A 24,097-nucleotide genomic window follows, 5' to 3' on the forward strand; every position below is an offset into this window, starting at 1 on the left:
TGTTTCCAGTGAATGGCGACATTCATGTAGCAGAAAGGAACTAAGTGAAATAAAAAGTTATAAAGAAAATCCTTGCAGGTTGCAGTGAACAATAAAATACAAAGGACTAAGAGGTCAATTTGTGTCAACTTGACTTCCTCTGAGCAAGTTTGGAATCTCGTTGGGTGGTTTTCCTTTTCCACCACCCATGTAGGATCCACAGTGCCCTCTCGTTGGGAGTCATGCCAGCAACTTGGATAGGTCACAGGGCAAAATCTTGATTATGATTCAAAAAAGAAGGCGTAGTCACTTTGTTCCTCATGAACTGCGGAAACACTCATAGAAAACTTCTTTCGAAGGGCAGTTTTCATTTGCTGTTGGTCTCTGGCAGTGTGTGTTTACTAGAAATACAGAGTTGCAGAGTCACTAATGAGCACTTATCCCTTTTACTTTTAGTTCACTTCTTTAACTGAGATGGACATGATATAATCCCCGTGGAGTCAAAGGATGGCATCTAGTCCTGTGCCTCCCACCGAGGATGAACAGGTTTCCTTGGACATCGATGATCGCCATATTTCACTGCAAGGTAATTAAGATTGGGGAGGGGGGTAACACCCATAGTAACTGTGGAAACCTTACCCTCATCTTTCCATCTACTGCTTTCTGACTCTCTTAGGTAGTTTTCCAATTGTAGGCCCTTTCAGTTTATGTAAATGTCTTTATTGCTACCTCAGCTCCCTAAGAAAGTAAAAAAAATACCTGGAAGGAATTTGGTATCACAGTTTCTTACTCTGAGCCTATGTATATTTTATTTGTTGTGAAAACAGTTAACTGTGGTTTCCTTGGAATTGTTTGCACTGACTTTGCATCTTTTTGCATAGCCTCTTTTTTTTTTTTTTAAAAAGATTTTATTTATTTATTTGTCAGAGAGAGAGAGGGAGAGAGAGCAAGCACAGGCAGACAGAATGGCAGGCAGAGGCAGAGGAAGAAGCAGGCTCCCTAATGAGCAAAGAGCCCGATGTGGGACTCGATCCCAGGACGCTGGGATCATGACCTGAGCCGAAGGCAGCTGCTTAACCAACTGAGCCACCCAGGCGTCCCTGCATAGCCTCTTAAATGTATATCCTTATTTTGTGCAAAAAGAAAAGAATAGTTGTATGCTCCTAAGTGTATGACCTTTCAATCCTGTGAATCATGTGTACATTTATGCAGACTCAACACTGTCTATATTTTTTTTTTTTTTTTAAGTGCTTCTTGTGGAGTTTGGCAATATTTGTTGAGTACTTTTAAAATTCATTAGACTTTTCACCTTTGTTGATAAAGCAAATCTTGGAGCTGAGTAAAGTTAACTGGTATAGAAGAGATAAGGCTATGGTAAGCTTTTGAAAATATTTTTGAAACTGTATTTTAAAGTAATCTGTAAGATTATGTACAGTTTTTAAAAATTATTATTTATTTGAGACAAAGGGAGCCAGGGAGGAACAAAGGAATGAGGACAAGCAGACCTCATGCTGAGTGCAGAGCCTGACATGGGGCTCCATTCCAGGACCCTGAGATCATGACCTGAGCTGAAATCAAGAGTTGGACGTTTAACCAACTGAGCCACCCAGGTGCCCCAAGATTATGTAGTTTTGTACAACATTCTTAGAATGTTTCTTAGAAGCCATAGATTTTGAGTCATTTATTTTTATTTTATTTTTCACTTTATTTTTCATTGAGGTGTAATTGACACACAACATCTTATTAGTTTAGTTTAGTTTAGTTTCAGATATATAACATAATGATTCAATATTTGTATATACTATGAAATGATTGTCACGGTAAGTCTGGTTAATATCCATTACCATGTGTGATTATAGATTTTGTTTTCTTATGATGATAACTTTCTAGATTTCCTCTTTTTAGGTTTGATTTTAGGGGTGCCTGGGTGACTCACTTGGTTAAGCATCTGCCTTTGGCTCAGGTCATGATCTCAGGGTCCTGGGATCGAGCCCCACATAGGACTCTCTGCTCAGCAGGAAGTCTGCTTCCCCCTCTGCCTCTGCCTCCCACTCGTTCTCTCTCTTCCAAATAAATAAAATATTTAAAACAAAAAAAGATTTGATTTTAGATTTATATTTGCTCTTCTTTGATTTTCAAATATACTGTATAGTATTACTAACTACAGTTGCCATCCTGTACGTTCCTTGTATTTGAAGTCATTCATGACAGAGATCCAAAAATGACTTTCTTTACTGATACTTTTCTTTTTAATTAAAAATATGTTTCGAATGATTAGATTCTTGACTTTGGGGTCAGGAGCTATTGCAGTAGGCTACACCTACATGTATCAGGCTTTTAGAAATAAATATCATGTAATTTGTATAGACTAAGAAACACGTGTTGAGGTAGTCCTTGAGGTAAGAATTTTAAAAATTTCCAGTAAGTACATTTTTTTGTAGTGTCATATAATGTCCATAAGTAACTGGAATTAAATTTTCACTTAACTGGGTAGAGGGGGATGGGTAAAATAGGGCTTGGGGATTAAGGAGGGCACTCGTGGTGAGGAGCACTGGGTGAGGCATGGAAGTTCTGGGTCCCTGTATTGTACACCTGAAACTTATATGATGCTGTATGTTAGCTCTACCGAAACTTAAAATAAAATAAAATTACATTAAAAGGCTTTTCATTTAACTGGAAAGAAAGCCCAATGTTCTTGTTTTTCTCTTAAGTTTTGGTTGCATGTGAGTAATAACTCATGTGACCTAAAACATATGAGGAAACCTAATTTCTGTCACTGGCTCTGGCACTTACTGGTTCTTTGAAATTGGACAAAAGACTTTTATCTGTTTTGAGTCTCAGTTTCCTCCTATTTGAAATATGGATGGTAATGCCAGTGTTGCACCTGTGTTTTCAAGATGAAAAAGAATGCATAGTGCGTGCCAAGGGCCTAGCTCAGTACCTGGCACAGAGTAGGAGCCGAATAAATGCGTTTTAAGTTCTTTTTATATATTTACAGCCAAAACCTTTGCCCCAAAAGGTTTCTTCTCTAGGAGCACACAGCTAGAGTAGAAGCTGCTCAGTGTATGGGAAAAAACTGTCAACCAGAGTCTGGTTTTTACTGTTTGTTTTGTTTGTTTGTTTTGACAGTTCTTTTTTTTTTTTTAAATATTTTATTTATTTATATAACAGAGAGAGAGAGAGAGCGATCACAAGTAGGCAGAGAGGCAGGCAGAGAGAGAGGGGGAGAAGCAGGCCCCCCGCTGAGCAGAGAGCCCGACACGGGGCTCGATCCCAGGACCCTGAGACCATGACCTGAGCTGAAGGCAGAGGCTTTAACTCACTGAGCCACCCAGGTGCCCCCTGTTTTGACAGTTCTATTCAGTGGCTTTCCATCACGTGTAGGATAGTCTAGACTTCTTGGTATGGTTCACAGGCTGGTGTTCCTTTTTCTCTGCCCTCGTCTCCCACCTCACCCCCATCAACACCCTTTGTTCTAGCTGTATTGCTGCCCAAGGGCCCGTGCTCCCCATGCCTGTGTACTTTTCTTCAGGCTGTCTCCCCACAGTCTCCACACTGCCTCCTCCTGCAGGAAGACCTCCAGCTTGCCTGTCCCTCATCCATCCCTTATCCTTCGCAAAGTCAGCCAGACTCAGCCTCCTCCTGAGCCCTGCTTTCCCTTTGTCTGGGATTCATAGTCACGTCTGTTCACCCAAAGTACTTATTTTAGCATTTAAAGTATTAAAAGTTTATATCATAGTAACATAATTATATATATTTTTATTTTTTAATATTTATTTATTTATTTGTCAGAGAATGAGAGCACAAGCAGGCAGAGAGGCAGGCAGAGGCAGAGAGAAGCAGGCTCCCTGCTCGACAAGGAGCCTGATGCGGGACTCGATCCCAGGACCCTGGGATCATGACCTGAGCCGAAGGCAGCAGCTTAACCGACTGAGCCACCCAGGTGTCTGTCTATATGTATATAGACATCTTTAAATATATATATATATTTAAAGATTTTATTTATTTGTCAGAGAAAGAGAGCACGTGCAGGCAGAGTAGCAGGCAGAGGAAGGAGGAGAAGCAGATTCCCTGCTGATCAAGGAGCCAGATGTGGGACTTGATCCCAGGACTCTGGTATCATGACCTGAGCCGAAGGGAACCACTTAACCGATTGAGCCACCCAGGCGTCCCTATAATTATATTTCCTGTTTTCTTCCCCACTTCAGTGCGCTCCAAGACTTTTATTCCCAGGCTCTAGCTGATACAGCACTCTTAGGCACATGATCTCATTCAGTCCTCAGAGATTTTTGTCTTTGAGCTCCAGAGAAGGAAGCTGTGGCTCAGGAAGGTGGGATTACTCTCCCAGAGTCACACAGCTAATGAGCAGCCGAGCTGGGGTTTGACCTGGAGGATAGTTTTCTTTCCACTGCACCACACCCCCTCACAGGTCAACACATGTAGACACATTTCAGTTTGAAAAAGGAATTTCCTTAATGCTCTCTTTGGAAAATCTACCTAAGTCTTAACCTTATTTTAGTTAATCCATTGCAAACTTTTACATCCATCTTCAAGTGACATTAATTATCTTAGGTTCTTGGGTTGCTCAGAATCATTAGAAAGTTACTGAGAAATGAGTGGTTTCTTATAGCATGTTTTGAATTATATTACGTTAATACAGTCTGCTTCACAGTAAGAGATGAGTATGGGCTGTGTGGTGATGGGAATGTGATATAAATTCACTACCAATGTGAATGATTTTTCTTCATGACCCATTTAGGGGAACGTCGTGCTGGATACATTGCTCTGTGGGGGGAGGGGTGGAAAGCCAGTGCTGGAATGTAGTCAGATTCACACCAGGTGAGTACGGCTCCCATTAGCCAGGTACACTCAGGATGTCAACCAAGACGTTCCCATGACTATAGAATGGTGGCTTAACTATGAAATGAATAGATTTCTCAGGGTAAGTTCTATACTAGTAATAGCAGATTTATAATTCAGCCTGAGTTGAAGAAAGAAGGAAAGAAAGAAAAAGAAGGAAAGAAAGGAAGGAAGGAAGAGTAAAAAAAGGGAAGGAAGGAGGGAGGAAAGGAGGGAAGAAGAAACGAATATATATTTCTAAAGGCAACTTTGGCTTCATAGCAGGATTTTTAGCTATTTTGACAGAAGATTGATAGACGATATTATGTCCCTTAGCTACTCCTGAATGGCAGGCTGTTGGCAATAGTCTTAAAAGCATTTGGGTTTGTACACTATGTTATCAGACTTGTAGTTCATGAAATTCACATGTGCTTAATGATCCTTGGAGTAATATGAGCAAACAGATTTTATGTAATATGAGCAGCTCAAGGTCACTGTTCCTAAGGACGTTTTTTTCCTTCTAATTTCAGAACATTTTTTTAGAGACAGATAGAGACCTTGTTTAACTTATAACGTCTGCTTTACTTTAGCCAGACATATCTGCGATAAGACAATTATGCCATACCCTGACTTGGAATAATATACTCAAGAAAAAAATTAGGATGTCTGCATTGAAATGTAGTGAGTCATCGTTGATATGCTATGAAAACAGATTTCCGTGTGTGCAGGGCCTACAGTGAATCAGGCTCAGGAAATCAGGCAGTGCTTTGCTGAGATTCATAGAGCAGGACAACAAACAAGCAACTTTGTGTTTCTTTTTGTTCATCGTTTGTGTGATCTTTGAGAAAATGTCGTTATGGAGGGTATGAAGGGATTTTTAAAGGCCCTTATTGTAGGGAGATATTTATGTTCTCAGCCTCTCAAGGAGCATTGCATTGAAATGTTTGGATTGTTGGGAGGGGAAAGAAATGGCATTGCTGAATTTGAGCAGATTAATGTAAAAATGGAATTTATCTTAGTTGAGTGCATTTTGTAGTACTACAGATGGTCCATGTTTTATTATTTTTTTAAGCTGATGGTGATGTTTATTTTTTCAATTTCTTCATTGATGGATGGTCTACATTTTAAATAAAATAATATATGAAAGTTCAGGCTATGAAAATGATAAACAGCTGCTTTAAAAATTAGTTGCTTTACCAAAGTGTCCATTACAGAATTTCCTTTTTTTTTTTTTTTTTTTTTTTTTACAGAATTTCTTTAAATCTTTCCATTGGCTTTGTTTTCTGGCAAAATAACAGGTGCTTCCTTTCCTTTTAGCCTGAGAAAATAGTAAATATATATTTTGTATGAAACACCTGTGCCGAGCTCTTCAGGTGGGGAAGGGTGTGTTGAGGGAACAATTCCTTAGAGTATTAGATAGATGTGATCATGGAAGCAGTAATGGGTAAAGTTGGATGAGTATCACAGAGTTTTCAAGTTGAGAGGGACTTTCTTTGCCATTCAATTTAATTTGAGACCAAAGTAGAAGTTTCTGAGATTAAGATCCCTGAGGGAGCGAAATTCAAACCCAAGAGGTTTGGGGATTTTTGCTTTTAAGCAGCGGGTAGCTGCCAGGTCTGGAGAGTGAGAGTTGGAGGTCAAAGTTGTACTTTAGGAGACCAATCTGGCTTGGGGGTGTAGGAAGACTTGAAGCAGGCTGGAGAGTGGAATTGGGGAAACCAGTTGGGAAGGTTTGCAAACGTCTGGGTGTTGGGTAACACTTGCCTGGATTAGAGGTAAGCCCTGAATCTGAAAGTAGGGACAGATGTGAAAACCATCAGGATGGGAGACTCAGCAGGATTCTGGAACTCCTGAATATGGGCCCTAATAGAGGGGCTGCAAGGTCTAGAAGCTGCTCTGCCTGGGGAGATAGCAGTAGTGGCTGTCATGTCCACATTTTTTTTAAGATTTTATTTATTTATTTGACTGAGATCACAAGTAGGCAGAGGCAGGCAGAGAGAGGAGGAAGCAGGTTCCCTGCTGAGCAGAGAGCCCGATGCAGGGCTCGATCCCAGGACGCTGGGATCATGACCTGAGCCCAAAGCAGAGGCTTGAACCCACTGAGCCACCCAGGCGCCCCTCACGTCCACATTATTAATTCTCTTTCTGTTCAGCGTGTTCTTACTAAGTATTTAATAGCATCAAATAAGAAGGCCGTGGGGTATTATTTTCTGTCGATGTGCTTAAAGTAAATTGTCGTAGATAAAATATATGGCTTACAAGGAATCTCTTTTGAGAACTTCATATCGTGGAAAGAGAGAAAGCACGACACAGGTAGAGGACCCATTTAAAAGTCAAATTAGTAAGGAGTGAAATTGCCAGACTAGGCTGACTCACCGCATGCTGTTATCCACAGCAGCTACGATGCTCTTGAACTGTTTTGGACACTTCCTTTATAGATTTCAGATTTCAGTTATTTCTTTAGAATCATTTTGTGGCCAGAAAAGGGTCTGAGAAATTCATGTGACAAGAGCAGATTGCTTTCAGCAATGAGCTAGGCCAGTGCTTTAGAAAAATAGCCCTTGAATACAGAACGTTATCATTAATTAGACAAAGAACTAAGAAGGAGTGTGTATCGATGACATTTGCCACTGCACAAGGACTTAACTTTCATGCTCTTCTGCCAAAATGCTGGGGAATGGTTAGCCATCCACGGGAACCTGTATAAAACCACGTTCAGCCCAGTTCCTGACATCTCAAACAATGCTCATATGCTTGATTTAGTGTTATCTTCAGATGATGTATTTTAAAAGATTAAAAAACCCTCTGTGCCTTCTGGATAGACATTACTTGGTAGGGCTTGATAGTGAAATGCAGATCCCTGTGGTTAGGTTATTACTCTGTCGAAATTTATTCATTATTTACTGAGTATCCATCTAAGGGAGGCTTTCAATCTGTGTGATATTCTTAGACATTATTCATGTTCAGTGGCCTAGTTAATAAGCATAATAATGTAATGTTTTAATTTTATTCAGTTGTTCAGTAAACACCAAGCGCCAACCACATGCGGTAGGCTTGTTGTTAAGGGGACTAAGATGTGAATGGATTGAGCACCTTCAGGAAGCGCGTGACCCAGCTGGGCTTCGCTTGTCGATATCCTGTGAAAGTCAGAAAATGAGCTGGGATGCAGAGTCAATCATTTTATGTAATGAAGTCCTTCTTGCTCCTAATTTTGGACCCAACATAAAATTCAACCAAAATATGACCGAATATGCTATTTGAGGTATCTTTTCACATTTCAGGTGTAGGGAGGTGAAAAATGAACATGTATTCTAGGTAATACAATCTGCAAGGTTAGTTATCTATCCCTCTCACTGTAAAAATCAAGTATTTTCCTAAGAACTTCCCTGGAGTGAGTTGTCTTCTCCTGAACCTCTTGTGATGGCTTTTTTATGCTTGAGTTTCCTTTCCTCCTTGGACATCGCTTGCTTTAATAAGCTTCCTGAGTTCCTCCAAGTGTGTATTAGGTGCCCTGTGTAGGATGCTCCTGCATCTTTACTGCCATTGACGTTTCTGACATATTTTAGGCTTGCAGTAGACAACTGTGTAACGAATAAATGAGCGGTCATTTCCAGTAGAAAAAAATATATAAAGCACCCTGAATTAGAAGAATGGTTCAGTGTCCGGGCAAACCAGTGAGAGAGGATGGCAACACGGATCTCTTTAGACACAAGGCAGTGAGGTGTGTTTATGGCGTTTGCAGGCTTATTGGTGGTTTACTGTTGTATTCCTGAGACAAATTCAGTTTATGACGGCGAGTGAATGAAACTGTGTATAATCTGAGGAAGAGGAATGGGATTTTTATTAATTTTATTTTATTTTTATTTTATTTATTTATTTTTTTAAATTTAATTTTTATTTTTTTAATTTTTATTTATTTATTAATTTTATTAATTACCCTTTTACAGCCAGGTCCCCAATTTGGAACTTTGATGGCATGATGAAGGAAGAGTAAGGAGAGGACATGCACTCTTAGGCAGTATTTCTGCTTCCCTAGCCGTTCAGAGTGCTCAGTTATTAGGAGTGAAAGCAAATCATCTCTGGGGGGCTTTTTTAGGGATTAGGTGATTGTTATACCCAGAGAAATTAATCAAATCATGGTTCTTCAGTGGCTATCAGTGCAGTACTGTCCCAACACAAAAGCTTCCAGAAAGTTCCTGATATCATAGTAGCTAATGATGTCATTTGCTGTGTTTTCTTGAAAGATTACTTGCCTTGATACTGTAAAACTTTATAATCTTAAAATGTTCCAATTATGTGAAAAATAAAATAGCTCTGCAAGCAGCAGTATTTGCACTGTATGGTCTCTTTAAGAGAGAAAAAAATTTTTTTCTTGGGTTGTAAATATACAGTTTTGGCTTCTGGGAACTTTGGTTTTGTTTTTGCGAGGAGTGTGGAGATAAGCTTACTTTATTCTGGGTCAGTTACATTTTGAAAACTAGGGCAAGATAAATCCAGGGTCATTTAGAGTCCTGTTAAAGTAGGTTAACAAAGATCTCATTCATTCCTTATAGAAATCAGAATCCTTTTTAATTAGCCCCATGGAGATACAAGAGTTTTCTGAGCTTTTGTGTATGTGTGTGTTTCAGGAGGGAGTATAATTATTCAGAGCTTGAAGTTGTATATTAGGAAAAATAAAACTCAAAATAATTTCCCCTTGAAAATGGGAAAGTAAGAATTCGATATAAGAGATTAGTTTATAACCATTTGGTGGGGCTAGTGTGTGATTTTACACTCTAAAAATTAGAGGTTATTCTAAATGTGCTCTTCAAGAGATTACCTCCCCCATCTGATTTCAACGTTGGTGATTACAGTTTCTCTGATGGCTGTGTTTTTCTAAAACATTCAGGGAATTTTTGATAAAAGGTAACTGCATTTATTATTTTCAATATATGTATGAGAACTGAAGGTTACTACCACCAGGTATTTTTAGAATCATTTAAAAATAGTACATAAAAGGATAAATGTGTGTATTTTTGGAGGAGAGACATGAGATTCTGGGTAAATAATCTCTCCTAGTCATTGACAGCCTGTGCGGTGATGCGTGTTTTAATGAGCATAGAAAGAAAATGGCGGAAGAATGGCCACGCACGCTTGCTCTCTGCCCCCAGGCTGGAGCAGCACTCACTGGTCATGCCTTGGTCTTTTCCGTCTTTATTAAAACGGGTCTGCAAATTGCATCAGCAGCTAAATGTTGTAAGATGAAAGGCACCTGGCTCAAATCAGAACACAAACAGCCTTTATCAAATTTGAATAACATTTAAGATTTTCCAAAACATTGTGATTGTTGGCCCTGTCTTCAGTTAAGTAGGCTTATTAATAGTGGGAACTAGTTAAGCGCTGTGTCTCTGTCTGCCTCAGTCTGAATGTTTATGTGGCAGAACTTCTAGCATGGTTTGATTTCTTCGAAACAAAAGGTTTCAAAAGGATAGGTGGATTCACACTTACCAATTCATCACACAGTCATGGTTTTTAGGAGTACAGGTGACTGTTCATTGATACGTTCGTGCCACGTGTGATTCCTGATACCCTACTCTGTATCAGGCACTATTTTGGGTTAAGAGAATACTGAGGTGAACAACTCCAACAAGCTTCATATGCCCACGGTGCTTGTATTTCAGTTATTAGACAATGAATAAATTAATGAGAAAAATATCAATGCCTGGTAAATGCTATGGGGAGGATTAGAAATGGGTTTATTTGATGATTTCTTGCTTTCTTTAGATCAAATGGTCAGTGAAGGTCTTTGAGGAGGAGACATTGAAGGAATGATTATAACACAAAGGAGCTGCCAAGCAAAGAACAAGGGAAGAGTGTTTCAGGGTGAAGCAGTTCTAAAGGAAAAGCTCAATGACAGAAACAAACTTGGTGAATTTATGGAGCCTGGGGTGGCTGGAACGTGGTGGGATGAGATGGTTTGGAGAACAAGGCAAGACGGAGCTGGATCAGGCAGGGATTCGTCAGCTCTAAGGGAAGGTGTGTGGATGGGAAACCACTGGATGGTTTAGTTAGGGGAGTAACATGATCTGGTTTACATTTTCCAAAATATCTGGCTGCTGGGTGGAGAGGGGATTAATCTGAGTGATGGGAGGGGAAGCGTAAAGCCAGTTCAGATGCTTTTGTTGTCCAGGTGAATTACCAGAGTAGTTTGGATAGTAGTAGAGTGATAAGGATGGGATAAAGAATCATGGATTTTTTTTTTTTTTTAAGGATACTTGTGAATGTTGGGATACATGGAGTGAGTAGTAAGAGAGATCAAGGAAAACTTCGAAATTTTTGCTTTGAGCAATTGAGTAGTTGATTATGTAATTTATTGCCATGAGGAAGACTGATAGACAAGTTTTGGGGAGATTAAGAGTTTGTTTTTGCTATGATAGACATGAGATGCTCATTTGATACCCAAATGGACATGTCAAGTAGACAGTTAGATGTGAGGATCCAGAGTCCTAGGGAGGGGTATAGATTTGGGAGCCATTAGTGTGTGGCTGGTATATTTGCAGTTAAAACCATGGCATGGTCTGACCATTTGGATCTTTCAGTGTTTAGAGGTCAAGCAGAAGAGGAAGAAAAGCAAGGGACACTGAGAAGGAGTAGCTAAGGCCAAAGGAGGAAAACCAGGCCAGTGTGATGGCATGGAAACCTGTAGATGAAGATATTTCTAGAACCAGGGAGTGGTGCCTGCATGGCTCAATTGTCTGCCTTTGGCTCAGGTCATGATCTCAGGGTCCTGGGATTGAGTCTGCTTTTCCCTCTCCTTCTGCCCATCCCCCTTGCTCTTGCTTGCTGGCTCACTCTCAAATAAATAAATGAGATCTTCAAAACAAAAAAAGGAGGTAATTCAACCACATTGACGAGAAATGGCCAGTGGATTGGGCTCATAGAATTAGTTGGTGGCTCTAACAGGGTTAGCCATACTCCAGTGGTGGAGATGGAGGCCTGACTGCAGTGGGTGGGAGAGAGAATGGAGGTGAGGAAGTAGAGACAATGATTTAATCAACACTTTGAAGAAATTTTGCTGTGGAGGGGAGCAGAGATATCATACTTGTTGAAGAGAAACATAGGACTTTTTAAGGTAAGAGATACTACATTATTTGTTATGCTTTTTCTAAGTATAGCTTAATCTACCCTTAGATCCTAATTCATTTATTTGTCCATTCATCATTTGAGAAGTGCTTTTGAACAACTCTGGTGTACAAGAAGCACACGGGATGACACAGAATGTGCTGTCCTACGATGTTTCTTCTGATTACAGGGAGACAGCAAGTGCATAGACTTATGGGATGATATGGGTGTGCTACGGGAGAGAGAAGACATGGTACTCTTGAAGTACAGAGTAAGGGCACCCACCAATCTTGAGGGTCAGGGACGGCTTCCCAGGGGAAGTGGTTTCTAAATTTTAGACCTAAAGTATGTTAGCACATGAACAGGGTAGAGATGAGGCAAGTGCCCCAGACAGTGGTAGCAGCATAGTAAAGGCAGAAGATGGGCCGAACGTGGCACCATTCAAGGAAATGGATGCTCAGTGAGACCAAGGATTGCATTTTGAAGGAGAAAGTGAACAGAGGAAGTTGTAAAAGGTCATGGGAATATATAGGGGTTTGAGTTATTTCCGGAGACCAAGAAGAAGTGATTGAAGGATCGTGAGTGGAGACATATTCAGAACTGGTTTTAGAAATCACGGGGATGCATTGTGGGGTGTGGTCTTATGGGAGGGAATGTGGAGACAAATGACTAGCGGAAGTCTGTTAGGGCGGGTCAGCTGAGAGATAAGGGTGTCCTGATCTAGGAGGTGCCCACCAGGATGGAGAGAGGTAGGTGTTAAGAGATACCTTGGGCTTTACATTCTTTAAATTCTTAAATTTTATCTTAATTTATCTTAATTTTAGGTTTATTTGGGTAATCATTAGGTCTTTTTGATTGACTGGGTATGGGAGAGGGAGGTGAGGGGAGTATTAAAGATGATTCAGGTTTATTCTTGGGCAGAAGAGTGGATCATGGAAGCATTTGCTGAAAAAAAAAAAAAAAAAAATCCTGGGCGCCTGGGTGGCTCAGTGGGTTAAGCCTCTGCCTTCGGCTCAGGTCATGGTCTCAGTGTTGAGCCCCACATTGGACTCTCTGCTCAGCAGGGAGCCTGCTTCCCTTCCTCTCTCTGCCTACCTCTCTGCCTACTTGTGATCTCTCTCTCTGTCAAATAAATAAATAAAATCTTAAAAAAAAAAAAAATCCCAAAGAGCACCTTTGGTGAGGGAGGGAGTTGGTTAGAGATGACGACTCCCTTCTGGCAACGTTGATTTGAAGTGTCTGTGAAATAACTAAGTGGGGATACCCATGAAACTCAAGAGAAGCAGACACCTGGGCTGACAATAAAGATTTGAAAGTCATTAGTATGTAAATAGTAATTCGTTCCTATGAAGTAGATGAAAATATCTAGAAAAAGAGAACATTATATAGAAGAAGCAAAACAAGCTATAACAGAGTCTGAGAAGGGGTATCACTAGAAGTAGGAAGAAAACCAGGTGAGTGTGATAATCATGGAAACCAATGAAGGAGAATGTTTCAAGAAGGAGAGGGTGGTAAGCAGTATCAGAAGTTTCAAGATACCTAGTATGTTCTGAGAAATACCCACGGGGTTGAGCAATGAGATTACAGGTAGCCTCACTGAGAATCAGACGGAGTAGTTGGGGTTGAAGCTAGTTTTCTCTTGGTGAGTTGAAAAGTCGCAAGTAAGGATGTGAAGATAGCAGGTGTACACATACTTTGAAGAAGTTTGGGTTTAATGTAGGGGAGAGAGATAGGGTGCTAAGCTGGAGGGGCCATGGAGATGACATTTCAGCTGAGTTTTATTTTTTTTATTTTTTTTATTTTTTTTTTATTTTTTTTTTTAAAGATTTTATTTATTCATTCGACAGAGAGAGATCACAAGTAGGCAGAGAGGCAGACAGAGAGATAGAGAGAGGAGGAAGCAGGCTCCCCACCAAGGAGAGAGCCCAATGCGGGGCTTGATCCCAGGACCCTGGGATCATGACCTGAGCCGAAGGCAGAGGCTTTAACCCTCTGAGCCACCCAGGCGCCCCTCAGCTGAGTTTTAATTATGATGAAAAAACCATGGATTTTGGTATCAGTCAGATCTGGATATGAATGTTCTACCAGATGTGAGATCTACAGCACAGTATATAGGACATAGGGCACTTTCAATAAGTGTTTATTGAATGAGTGATTAAAAATCCTTCATCTTGGGGCGCCTGGGTGGCTCAGTGGGTTAAGCCGCTGCCTTCGGCTCAGGTCATGATCTCAGGGTCCTGGGATCGAGTCCCGCATCAGGCTCTCTGCTCAGCCAAGAGCCTGCTTCTCTCTCTCTCTCTCTCTCTCTCTCTGTCTGCCTCTCTGCCTGCTTGTGATCTCTGTCAAATAAATAAATAAAATATTAAAAAAAAATCCTTCATCTTCTGGGAGCTACCATTTTCAATAAGTGTTTATTGAATGAGTAATTAAAAATCCTTCATCTTCTGGGAGCTACCATTTTCTCATTTCTCACAAAATGCCTGCCTGACCACTTCATTGGAAGTGTTTAATGAAGTGATGTCATTGTTCCTAACTCTGAATTCCTCCTTACTCCTGGACACAAGTTGGTTCAGCAAGCCTTCTGAGCCCCTTCAAGTGTGTCTCAGGATACCTATATATTATCACAGATTTGTATTGAGTTACATTATATTATAATATTTATAATATATTATTTCATCCCTATTTTTGCTAAGCCTTTCCTGTTCCCTTGTGTTGTCTCAGGAATAAATCACATATGTAAATCAGTCCAGTTACAGAGGTGTTTCTCAGAGTGAGCTGTGTGATTTCCTTGAATCGGAGACTCTGGGAGTTGGGACCTAGAACTCGGAACTCAATCACTGACCTGCAGTAATTCGCTGGCATTCAAATTTTGAGAACCCTCGATTTGTGATCATAGCACAGATCACTTCAGTGTGGTCTGGTTCTTTTGTTCTCAGAAGTCAGGGCTCAGGCTCACACGTCATGATTTTCAAAAGAGAAGCACTCAGTTTTGTATAGTAGATGGAAGGTAGTAAGGAGTAAGAAATACGTGTTGAAAGAAACGGAATTGTTTCTTTGGTTTATTCATTCCACAAATATCTGTTGAGCAACTCAGATGAGTCAGAAGAGGGTGAGAAAGAGAAGAGCAAATAGCACCCCAAATTCTAGGCATTTTATCTGTATTCTGGGCTCATTTGCATGTGCTAGAAATACAAGGTTTTGCTTATGCAGAGAGAGCCAGGAGCTATGTTCCAGGGAGGCTGGAAACAAAAGCCTCAGTGTGAGAATCTCAGGTGTTTCACGGGGTGTGGTTCGCACGTGTGGCAACACGAAGAGGCTGGATTCCACATGCTAAGGCCCAAAGTAGAAACCATTTGTTGTATGTCGTATATTTCCCCAATAAATTCAGTATTTAAAATCTCTACATTGGGGAAAAATAGCCACAAAACCCCACTCCCTTCTCCCCCAGCCATTTAACTATTCATTCAACAAACATTTTCTGAATTCCTATCACATGTGGTAGTGCTTCAGGCAAAAGCAGGAGCAAAAACAGACCTAGGCTCTCATGGAGCCAGTAGGCTAATGAGAAGGCACATCTTAATCAAGTAGGCTCCCAGATATTATCTCATTTTTTTTTTTTTTTTGGAAAAGGGGAAGGAAGTTAGATCTATTGGCTGAAGCAGAGAATGGATTGAAGGGAGCAGAGCAGACCTGGTTGGCTGTGGGAGGAGTGGGGAGGAGCAAGCCCTGTCTGATGGCGGTTGGGGAGGGAGGGCTAGGGGAGCCTAGTGGTGCCTAGTGGTGTAGGAAGGAAGTGTACCTGGGAGCAAATTTGGTCCGATTTATGGTAGGTAGGTAGATTTTATTTATTTATTTGACAGAGAGAGAAATCACAAGTAGGCAGAGCAGCAGGCAGAGGGTGGGGGGAAGCCGACTCCCTGCTGAGCAGAGAGCCCAATGTGGGACTCAATCCCAGGACCCTGAAACCGTGACCTGAGCCGAAAGCAGAGGCTTTAACCCACTGAGCCACCCAGGTGCCCCTGAAATAAATAAATCTTTAAAAAAAGTGTTGAGATTGAGATACAGTTGCATGCTGTGCTTATGAGTTTTGTTAGTCAGGTGTTACCTTCTAAACTCAGCTCTTTTCATTTATCAGCGGAATCTCAGTCTTGGTATGATTTATTTTTCTTGCTGGCTTTTTTGTTTGCTCATGGTTGGTTGCAAGAAAATGTGTAGTAAATTGTCCCCCTGCTTTTTCTGTTAGTTAATAGCTTCCCCTTTTGTAGTTCAGTAACACACCTTTTCCTGTTTATTCTTCAAATATTTTAGGCTTTTCTTATTTTGATTGTGCATGCCTATGTGGTTTTATTCCCTTTGTTTTTTCATTTATTTCTGTTTGTTGTTATCTCCATGAGAAACAATTAAAGAGGTGGCCTTATTATTTTAAGTTCCCTTTCTGTTTGCTAACAGCTTGATTAAGATTCTTTGAGATGGCTGTTGGGGCAAATGGCTAAAAGGTGTCACATTATTTTTTGGATTTAGTTACCCTTACCATTTCTGTCCCAGCGGGACAGTGAGTTGGCATTGTTGTTTTAAGGAATGACAACAGGGTCTCATTATAGCACCTGCCCTTTTGTTCAAGGCATTTTATTTATCAAAGAAAGAAATTGTCCAGGGGTTATAAAAGCAATGACCAGGACAAAACATAGGCCTAGTAACTGTTGTCAGTAAATTATTCTTATCCTCAGTAAGATGGTTTGATCTTAATACTCTTAATACTTAATAAGTCTTTCAGTCGGCAAATATTTGAGTACTTTTTTTTTTTAAGATTTTATTTATATGACACAGAGAGAGATCACAAGTAGGCAGAGAGGCAGATAGAGAGGGGGAAGCAGGCTCCCCACTGAGCAGAGAGCCCAATGCAGGCCTCCATCCCAGGACCCTGAGATCATGACCTGAGCCGAAGGCAGAGGCTTAACCCACTGAGCCACCCAGGCGCCCCACTGAGTACTTTAAAAAAAAAAAAAAAAAAAAAAAGATTTTATTTTATTTATTTGACAGAGAGAGAGAGACAGCGAGAGAGGAACACAAGCAAGGGGAGTGGGAGAGAGAGAAGCAGACTTCCTGCTGAACAGGGGGCCCCATGCGTGCTCAAACCCAAGACCCTGGGACCATGACCTGAGCCCAAGGCAGACACTTAACAACTGAGCCACCCAGGTGCCCCTTACTGAGTCCTTCTTATCTACAAGGCACTGTGCTAAAGGGAAGCAAAACCACAAAAGCATCAATGTTTAAAGTTCATACATTGAGTAGGAGAGGAACCACATGTCCTTATGTGGCTGTAGTGTCTGAGAAGCAAGTAGTAATTATCATAAGGTAGAAGTAGGCTGTTGGGCCATACACAGAGCTATCCTTTAATAATAAAAATACAGATAGAAGGGCACCTGGCTGGCTCAGTCGGTAGACCATGTGACTCTGTATCTCAGGGTTATAAGTTCAAACCTTCAGTGTAGAAATTACTTAAAAATCTTAAAAAAAAATACAGATAGAATAGGAGTAAACATACTATGTTACAGCTTGCTTTTTTTCAATTAAGAATATATCCATATCAGGGGGCGCCTGGGTGGCTCAGTGGGTTAGGCCGCTGCCTTCGGCTCAGGTCATGATCTCAGGGTCCTGGGATCGAGTCCCGCATCGGCTCTTTGCTCAGCAGGGAGCCTGCTTCCCTCTCTCCCTCTCCGCCTGCCTCTTTGTCTACTTGTGATCTCTCTCTGTCAAATAAATAAAATCTTTAAAAAAAAAAAAAGAATATATCCATATCAGCACATATGTATCTATTTTGTTCTTTTTATTGGCCAGATATTTTTTTCTTACTTTCTGGTAATTTGGAAGGGTTATGATCTCCTTTTGAAATATTTCTTATAGCTTAGCAGATGCTTTTTAACTTAAAGAAGTATACCTAAATATCTGCTTTTTGAATTATCAACTTAAGAAATGAAGCTATCATGTATATTCATTTAATTTACATATACATACATTCATTCAAGAAATATTGACTGAGGCACTCCTACTTTCGAGATACTATTCTAGAAGCTAGTGACCCAGTGACCAACCTAAACAAACCCTTGCCCTTTTAGAATTTATGTTCTTTATATTTAATCTGTCTAGAAGGATGCACAGGAAACTTAATTAATGTTGTTTTCTGGGAAAGGAAAATGGGAGGTTTGAGGGAATTAAGATTAACTTTTGAGTACTGCTTGGAAAAATGTTTTATGAGTATTATATATCACTTTTTAATAACAATAAGAAAAATGCAGTAAATTGCTGTGGAAGATTAGAACTAGAAGAGATTATATCTATTTCTCGTTAGGAAGAGGGGGCCATTTGAATACAGTATGTCTTATTTTAACAGATGTCGATTGAATGCCCAACGTGTACTTTGTGCTGGGTGCTGAGTTTTTATAAGTGGGAGGTGGGGAGGATTGGCCATTCCAGAGGATACATGGCATGGCAATGAAGAAAAGAGTGAAACTTTGTTTGAGTGAAACTTAACTGGGGAATTGTGGATTTCCAGTTTGCTGGAAAAGTAGGATATGCGTAGAGAAGTCATGGGAGATGAGTCAGGAAAATTAGACTGGAGGCAAACTACAAATGACCTAGAATGTTAGGCTAAGAATTTAGAATTTATTCACTAAGGAAAGAAGGAATGATCAAAAGATTTTAATGAGGAGAATGACGGAGGAGAATGACAGATCAAAGGAGTGAATCTGGAGCCAAGTACAGTAAATCTGTTAGCAATAAACCAATAATAGAAAGAGAAGAAGAAATCCCTGGATAGAAGGAGATTGCAAACCTTCCTCAGGGAACTCATGCAGGAGAGGACATTCTTGGATAAGCCACATTGTAATAACGCATTGCTCGGTGTTTAAGTGGAAATGTGTACTAGGGATTCTGAGGTGTAACTGCTTTTGAACTTCCTACTCCCGGGGAGGACTGCTGGAGTCAACACTTCAATCAATTAATTATTTGGGGGACAGTCAACATTTTAAATTAACTCTCATGTGAAGCTCCCTAGCCTTGTAGTTCTCCTGGGAACCTTATAGTGAATTTAAAATCCATACTTCTTAACTGAGCTTAACTCAATTTGTTTTCATTTAAGGTGCCTTCCAGCTAAGGAAGGCTATGTGTTGCCAGCTCACAAAAGGCAGATTGAATAAGAACAAACTCGGGGATTAAATGTATTTTTATGGTAATGACGTCTAGAGAAAACCTTTGCCTACTTTGTCTTGCTTCTCAAATTCAGTCAGATATTTTCCAAGAATGATAGTCACGAATATCAGCATGGGCCTGAATAAAATTCACTACATTTTTCTACGTTATCCATATTTCTTATTTGCCTTAAAAATCAGGATGGAGAATTTCTCATTTTCAATTCCTTGGCGTTTTACAGAGAAATCAATCATTCGACTAGATTTTACTATTCTTTTTAATTCTTTCACTTTTTTTTTTAAATCCCTAACAGCTGCTGATTCTATTCTCTACATGCCATTTTGAGAAGTGTTTTACTATTTTATTAGAAACTTGCCCCAGAAATTACAGCATAAAATCTGGCAGTTGGGAAAAAAAAAAAATCTCACCCACTCAAATTAAGTTGCTTTATAAAGCAGTTGGTTCTCAATTATTTTTTTTCCCAATGGGTCAGCCTTTGAAAGGAACAAATGGTTACTTATCCTGCCATAGGGTGAGCTGTTTGGCTCTGGCTCCTGTTGAATTAATAGTGCTTTTCAGGGATAAGACAGTATGAAAATGTGAGAAAAGTGTGTCAAGGGACAAATAAAATGGCGCGTACTAAACCATTTAATTCAGCTGTTGCAAAGGTGTTTTAATTGTACTCGGGACGTCTTTGTTTGCCATTCAGCAAAGGGTCCTTGTTGCATTTGAAGGGTTCTGATTTCCAGGATGACGAGTTGTTCTCTAAATGTGCACAATGAGTTTGTTAAAAGCCATGAAGTTTCTTTTCTAAATCCTTTTCTGAAGATTTCACTTGGGCTTTGTTTTCTTTGCTAAACTGGAGAGTACCGGTGGGGATTTGTTTTGACGGCTTCTCTTTTTGTTTTCCCCCTGGTTTCCATTAGATTTTATCAAATTAGGACAGGAATAACGTAGGGTTTTCTTTGGAAAAGTTTTGATTGTTTTCAGTTTATGTCCCTGTCTGGACTGGATTAGGTGCACCCAGTTTGAACAATCCACTTAGAGCCCTGGTATCCCTGCCTGTTTCTCAGCCTAGAGAAGTTCATTTCTGTTTGCCCAGTACCAAGACCCTTTCTGTGTAACATTGCAAGAAAATGAAATGATCCCTCATTATTACCTGGAAATAGTTCAGATGACTGGGGTTTCTAGGTGGATGTGGAACACTAAAACTCCCTGGGCACAGGCACGCAAAGGTCTTTTAGTACTCAGTTTTGTGCCAGTGTTTCACCCTTTCCAAGATGATTTTACCCACCTTCCACAGAGGCCCCCACCTTCTCCCCCAGTGTAACTCTCCTAAAGTGCACTTTTCTCTCCTGGACCTAGCAGCATTCCTGATTTGGTTTTTTTTTTTTTTTTTTTTTTTTCACACTTTATCACCTAGAAAGAAAAATCTCTCTTGGTCCCTTAGGGATATGAAGAGTCATCTTTGGTTTTTGTTTGTTTGTTTTGGTTTGGATTTGGATTTCTGCTTTATTGTTATAATAATAGATAGATCCCTCCCCGCTTTTATCCATGGCCTTGGTTAATGTACATTGTGTGCTGGTAACTTGATCCTGGGATCATCAAAACTACTCTCTAGTTTTTTTCTGTTGAGAAGCAAAATTAACCTTCAATTTTTGTTTAAATGTTTCAATATATACTTAAAAATATTGTTGAATCATCTACTGATACTAGGAGAAAAAGCAATGAAGACATATCTCAAAGATTCTAGAAGATGTCATAACATTTTGAACTATAGGACAAAATTGTGCTTCTTTGTAATTCTTTTGTTTACATAAAACAGATAACTTTCAAAAGCTTACACTATCCAATTGGCTTGCCAGAACTCCGTTCAGTTCAGCTAACAATTATTGAGTATCCTGTACTGTGTAAATTACTGGGCTATAACTAATTTAAGCTGGTAATATAGGAAAATGAAGTCGATTTAAAAAGGTAAGAAAATAAATCCAATGAGGCCAAGTGCATCTTTAATCTCTAATTAGCCAGGATTATAAACACCCGAAAATACATTTACTGATTCTCTTTAGTTCCTCATTCTGAACTCCATCAGATTAAAAAATTTTTAAGAACTCCAGTTAGATGTCCTACCAACAATTTCAGTCTGTTAAAACCGTGGTAGCTAGATACTAATAAAGAAGAGTGGAAGAGGTCCAAGAAAATGTATTAGAAGGTAGATCAGACAATTAAAAAAAAAAAAGAATATAAACACATAAAGGTAGATTTGACTGGCTTGGTATAGTGAATAAAACATAACATAATAATCAGTGAAATTATCATTTACTAATTTTAATTTAATTATAATTTAGTTTTATTAGTTTCAATCAATTTAATGTTACTAATTAACTATTATTATTCTTCTTTTAGCAAATGTTTCTTTAGAGTCTATTCTGGGCCAGGCTCCTCTAGGCACTCAGAATAGATCACAGACAAAACAGCTTTATCTGTGTGTGGGTTATTTTCTTTCGGGAGAACAGCAAGACATGGAATGATAAACACACAACATCTATAGCTTACGTAGGATGTTAAAAGGTGGTAAGTGCTGTGGGAAAAAATAGAGCAAGCAAAGGGAAGCAGGAGTGGAGATATTACAACTTTCAATAGGACGGGAATTAGGCTTGTGGGGAAATCTGTAATAAGAGCATTCCTGGGAGAAAGGACAATTAGGGCAAAGCCCTAAGATGGGAATATTTCTGGGGAGTTTGAGAAAAACAGGGAGGCCAAAGTGGCTGGAGTGGAATGAGCCAGGGGCATGAGAAAAGGGAGTGGGTGTCAGCCTCGTAGCCATCTTAAGAAGTGAGGTGAGGAGCCCTCGAAGGATTGTGAGCAGAGGAGTTTCCTGGTCTGAGTTAACATTTTAGCAACATCTCTCTAGCTGCTGCTTGAGAATAGTATGTTGAGGGCAAGGCTGGAAGGAAGGAGACCTGTTAGGGATCTAGGGCAGTAATGCAGGTGGGGGTGGCGAGAAGAGGTCATATCCTGAATATATTCTGGAGGGGGACTGAAGAGGATTTCCCAAGGCATTGGCTGTGAAGTATGAGCGAAAGAGAGAAGCCAGCTTGTGATGTAGGAGAAAAAGCAAGAGTGTAGGGTCCAGAAAGGTGAAGGCTGAGAATCGACCATTGGTTCTAGTCGAAGATGGGTGGGTGCGGGGGCAGGGGGGTGGTTCATGGTGACCTTGATGAGGGAGCAGCTGGAAAAGGATGGGAGGAAAACTATCAGTGAGGGCGAAGGACAGTGCAAAGCAGGCAGAATCCATGGCTTGGGGTTGCCTATGGACGCCAAAAATTGTTGGAGTGGGGGCTCTCAAGGGAAGGAACTAAAAAGCTCGGGGCTGTTGTTCAGAGATGCACAAAATCGAGACTGTGAGGAGTTGCACTTACCAGTAATGATCAGGTGTGGGGTAGGACTATGACAGCCAGTGGTGGAAGCAGAGCAGAAGACAAGTTTATTGGAGAAGGAGAATAAAACGGAGGGACCAGGAGGTTGGGGGGCTTCATTAATATGTATGTTGAAATCACCAAGAATTAGGAGTTGTACTGGGGAGAGGACACTGGAGAAGGAACTAAAATGTTTGAGAAATCTTGAGGAATGGACAAAGGTCTATAGATGATTCTAACAATGGGTCTGTCTGATGACTCGTCTGATGATGACATGGGGGCGAAGAGAGTGGAGAATGATCTGGAAGTAGCTGCAAGGAGCAAGGCCCCCAAGGTCCAAGGGGCTTACGTAAGAGAGACAGAGCCAGCACTCAAGCGGGCCAGTTTTCAGGAAGGGCAGAGAGGCCTGGTGGAGAGGGTTTGGACACGGGATTTTGTGGATGGTGTACCATGGGCTCATCACCGGCAGAAGGGGTTCAGGAGTTAAGGACAAGGTGGGAGGTGAGAAAAACGGAGGCATCTGTGGAGTCTTACTTAACTTAGAGTGAGAGAATGAAGGGGAGCCCGAGAGCCCGGGGAGTGCATGTGCTTGTGTGTGCGTGCGCGTGCGCGTGCGTGCTGGGATGAGACCTGCTGACCTCCAGGTAGATGGTGGTGACAAGGCCGTGAGCTCTGGGTGCAGGGAGGGTGGGTATCTGTCCTTACCTGGGAGCCCAGCCACTTAAGAACATATGGGGAGATGGAAACTCAGTCCCGGTGTGCAGAACTGACCTGGCTGCTGAGGGCTGTAGGAGGCCGGTGGGGAGCTTGGTGCTGCGGTGGGGCCTGCCCCTGCCCTGGCGAGGAGGGGGAGACATACCTAGAGTGTTCAGATCTTCCCCTTGACTCCTGTCCTTTTAATGAGAGTAATGACGGGCACTTCTCAAGTGAATCATTAACGGTCTCTGGAGGCCAGAGCTTATTACCCTATTCCACGAGGAAACCGCTGTCACACAGCTACTTGGTAACTGAGGCAGAATTCCAGCCCCGAGAGCTCGGACTCTAATTGGCGCTCATTTACTGTTGAGTCCAGTGGCAACATAGCCTCCAGGAGAAATCCTGCAAGTGCCAAGACTAAACTGCCTACAAGTTTGTGAGCCTTTCCAAGCGTCTTCGGATGTTCTGGGGTTTGTCTTTACATCGATGTGGCTTTTGCTTTTGGGTGCGGAGGTCTTCTCTTTCCTCTCAGTTCCTCAGACCACACTGCCAAGACCACGTGGGGATGTAGTGCTTTTGTCAGTAAACTCTATTAAAAACCATTGTCTCTTAGCTAGCTTGCAGTGATCAAAAATACCTCCTATCAACACGCCGTTTCCAAAGCATTCCTTGAACAAACACCGGAGATTTACACCAAGTCCTAGAAAGCTGGAGGGGTTGTGGACTAGGCGCACATCCCCAGAGGGGTAGACCTTTGAAGCTCTGATATATTGGAAGGCAGCTGTGCTCACCACTATACCACCAACGCTGAAGCTCTGATATATTGAAAAGGTTTCTGAGGCTTCTCATTTTGTCACTGCCGTTGTCCCTTTTCA

The 24,097-nt window shown here is 40.9% G+C and overlaps 1 protein-coding gene across 1 annotated transcript in view; it reads left to right on the top strand.

Annotated features, from left to right (window-relative positions):
* The first annotated feature begins 486 nt into the window (after positions 1-486).
* LOC111159679 (spectrin repeat containing nuclear envelope protein 2) overlaps positions 487-24,097 on the top strand; it is a 275,318-nt gene continuing 251,707 nt past the window's right edge. The window contains 1 exon segment of the mRNA XM_022522256.1: positions 487-565. Within this exon segment, the coding sequence (XP_022377964.1) occupies positions 487-565 (79 nt within the window).

This window comes from Enhydra lutris, unplaced genomic scaffold, assembly GCF_002288905.1.
Source record: "Enhydra lutris kenyoni isolate GAN:26980312 unplaced genomic scaffold, ASM228890v2 scaffoldscaffold4, whole genome shotgun sequence".
NCBI classification, from domain to species: domain Eukaryota; kingdom Metazoa; phylum Chordata; class Mammalia; order Carnivora; family Mustelidae; genus Enhydra; species Enhydra lutris.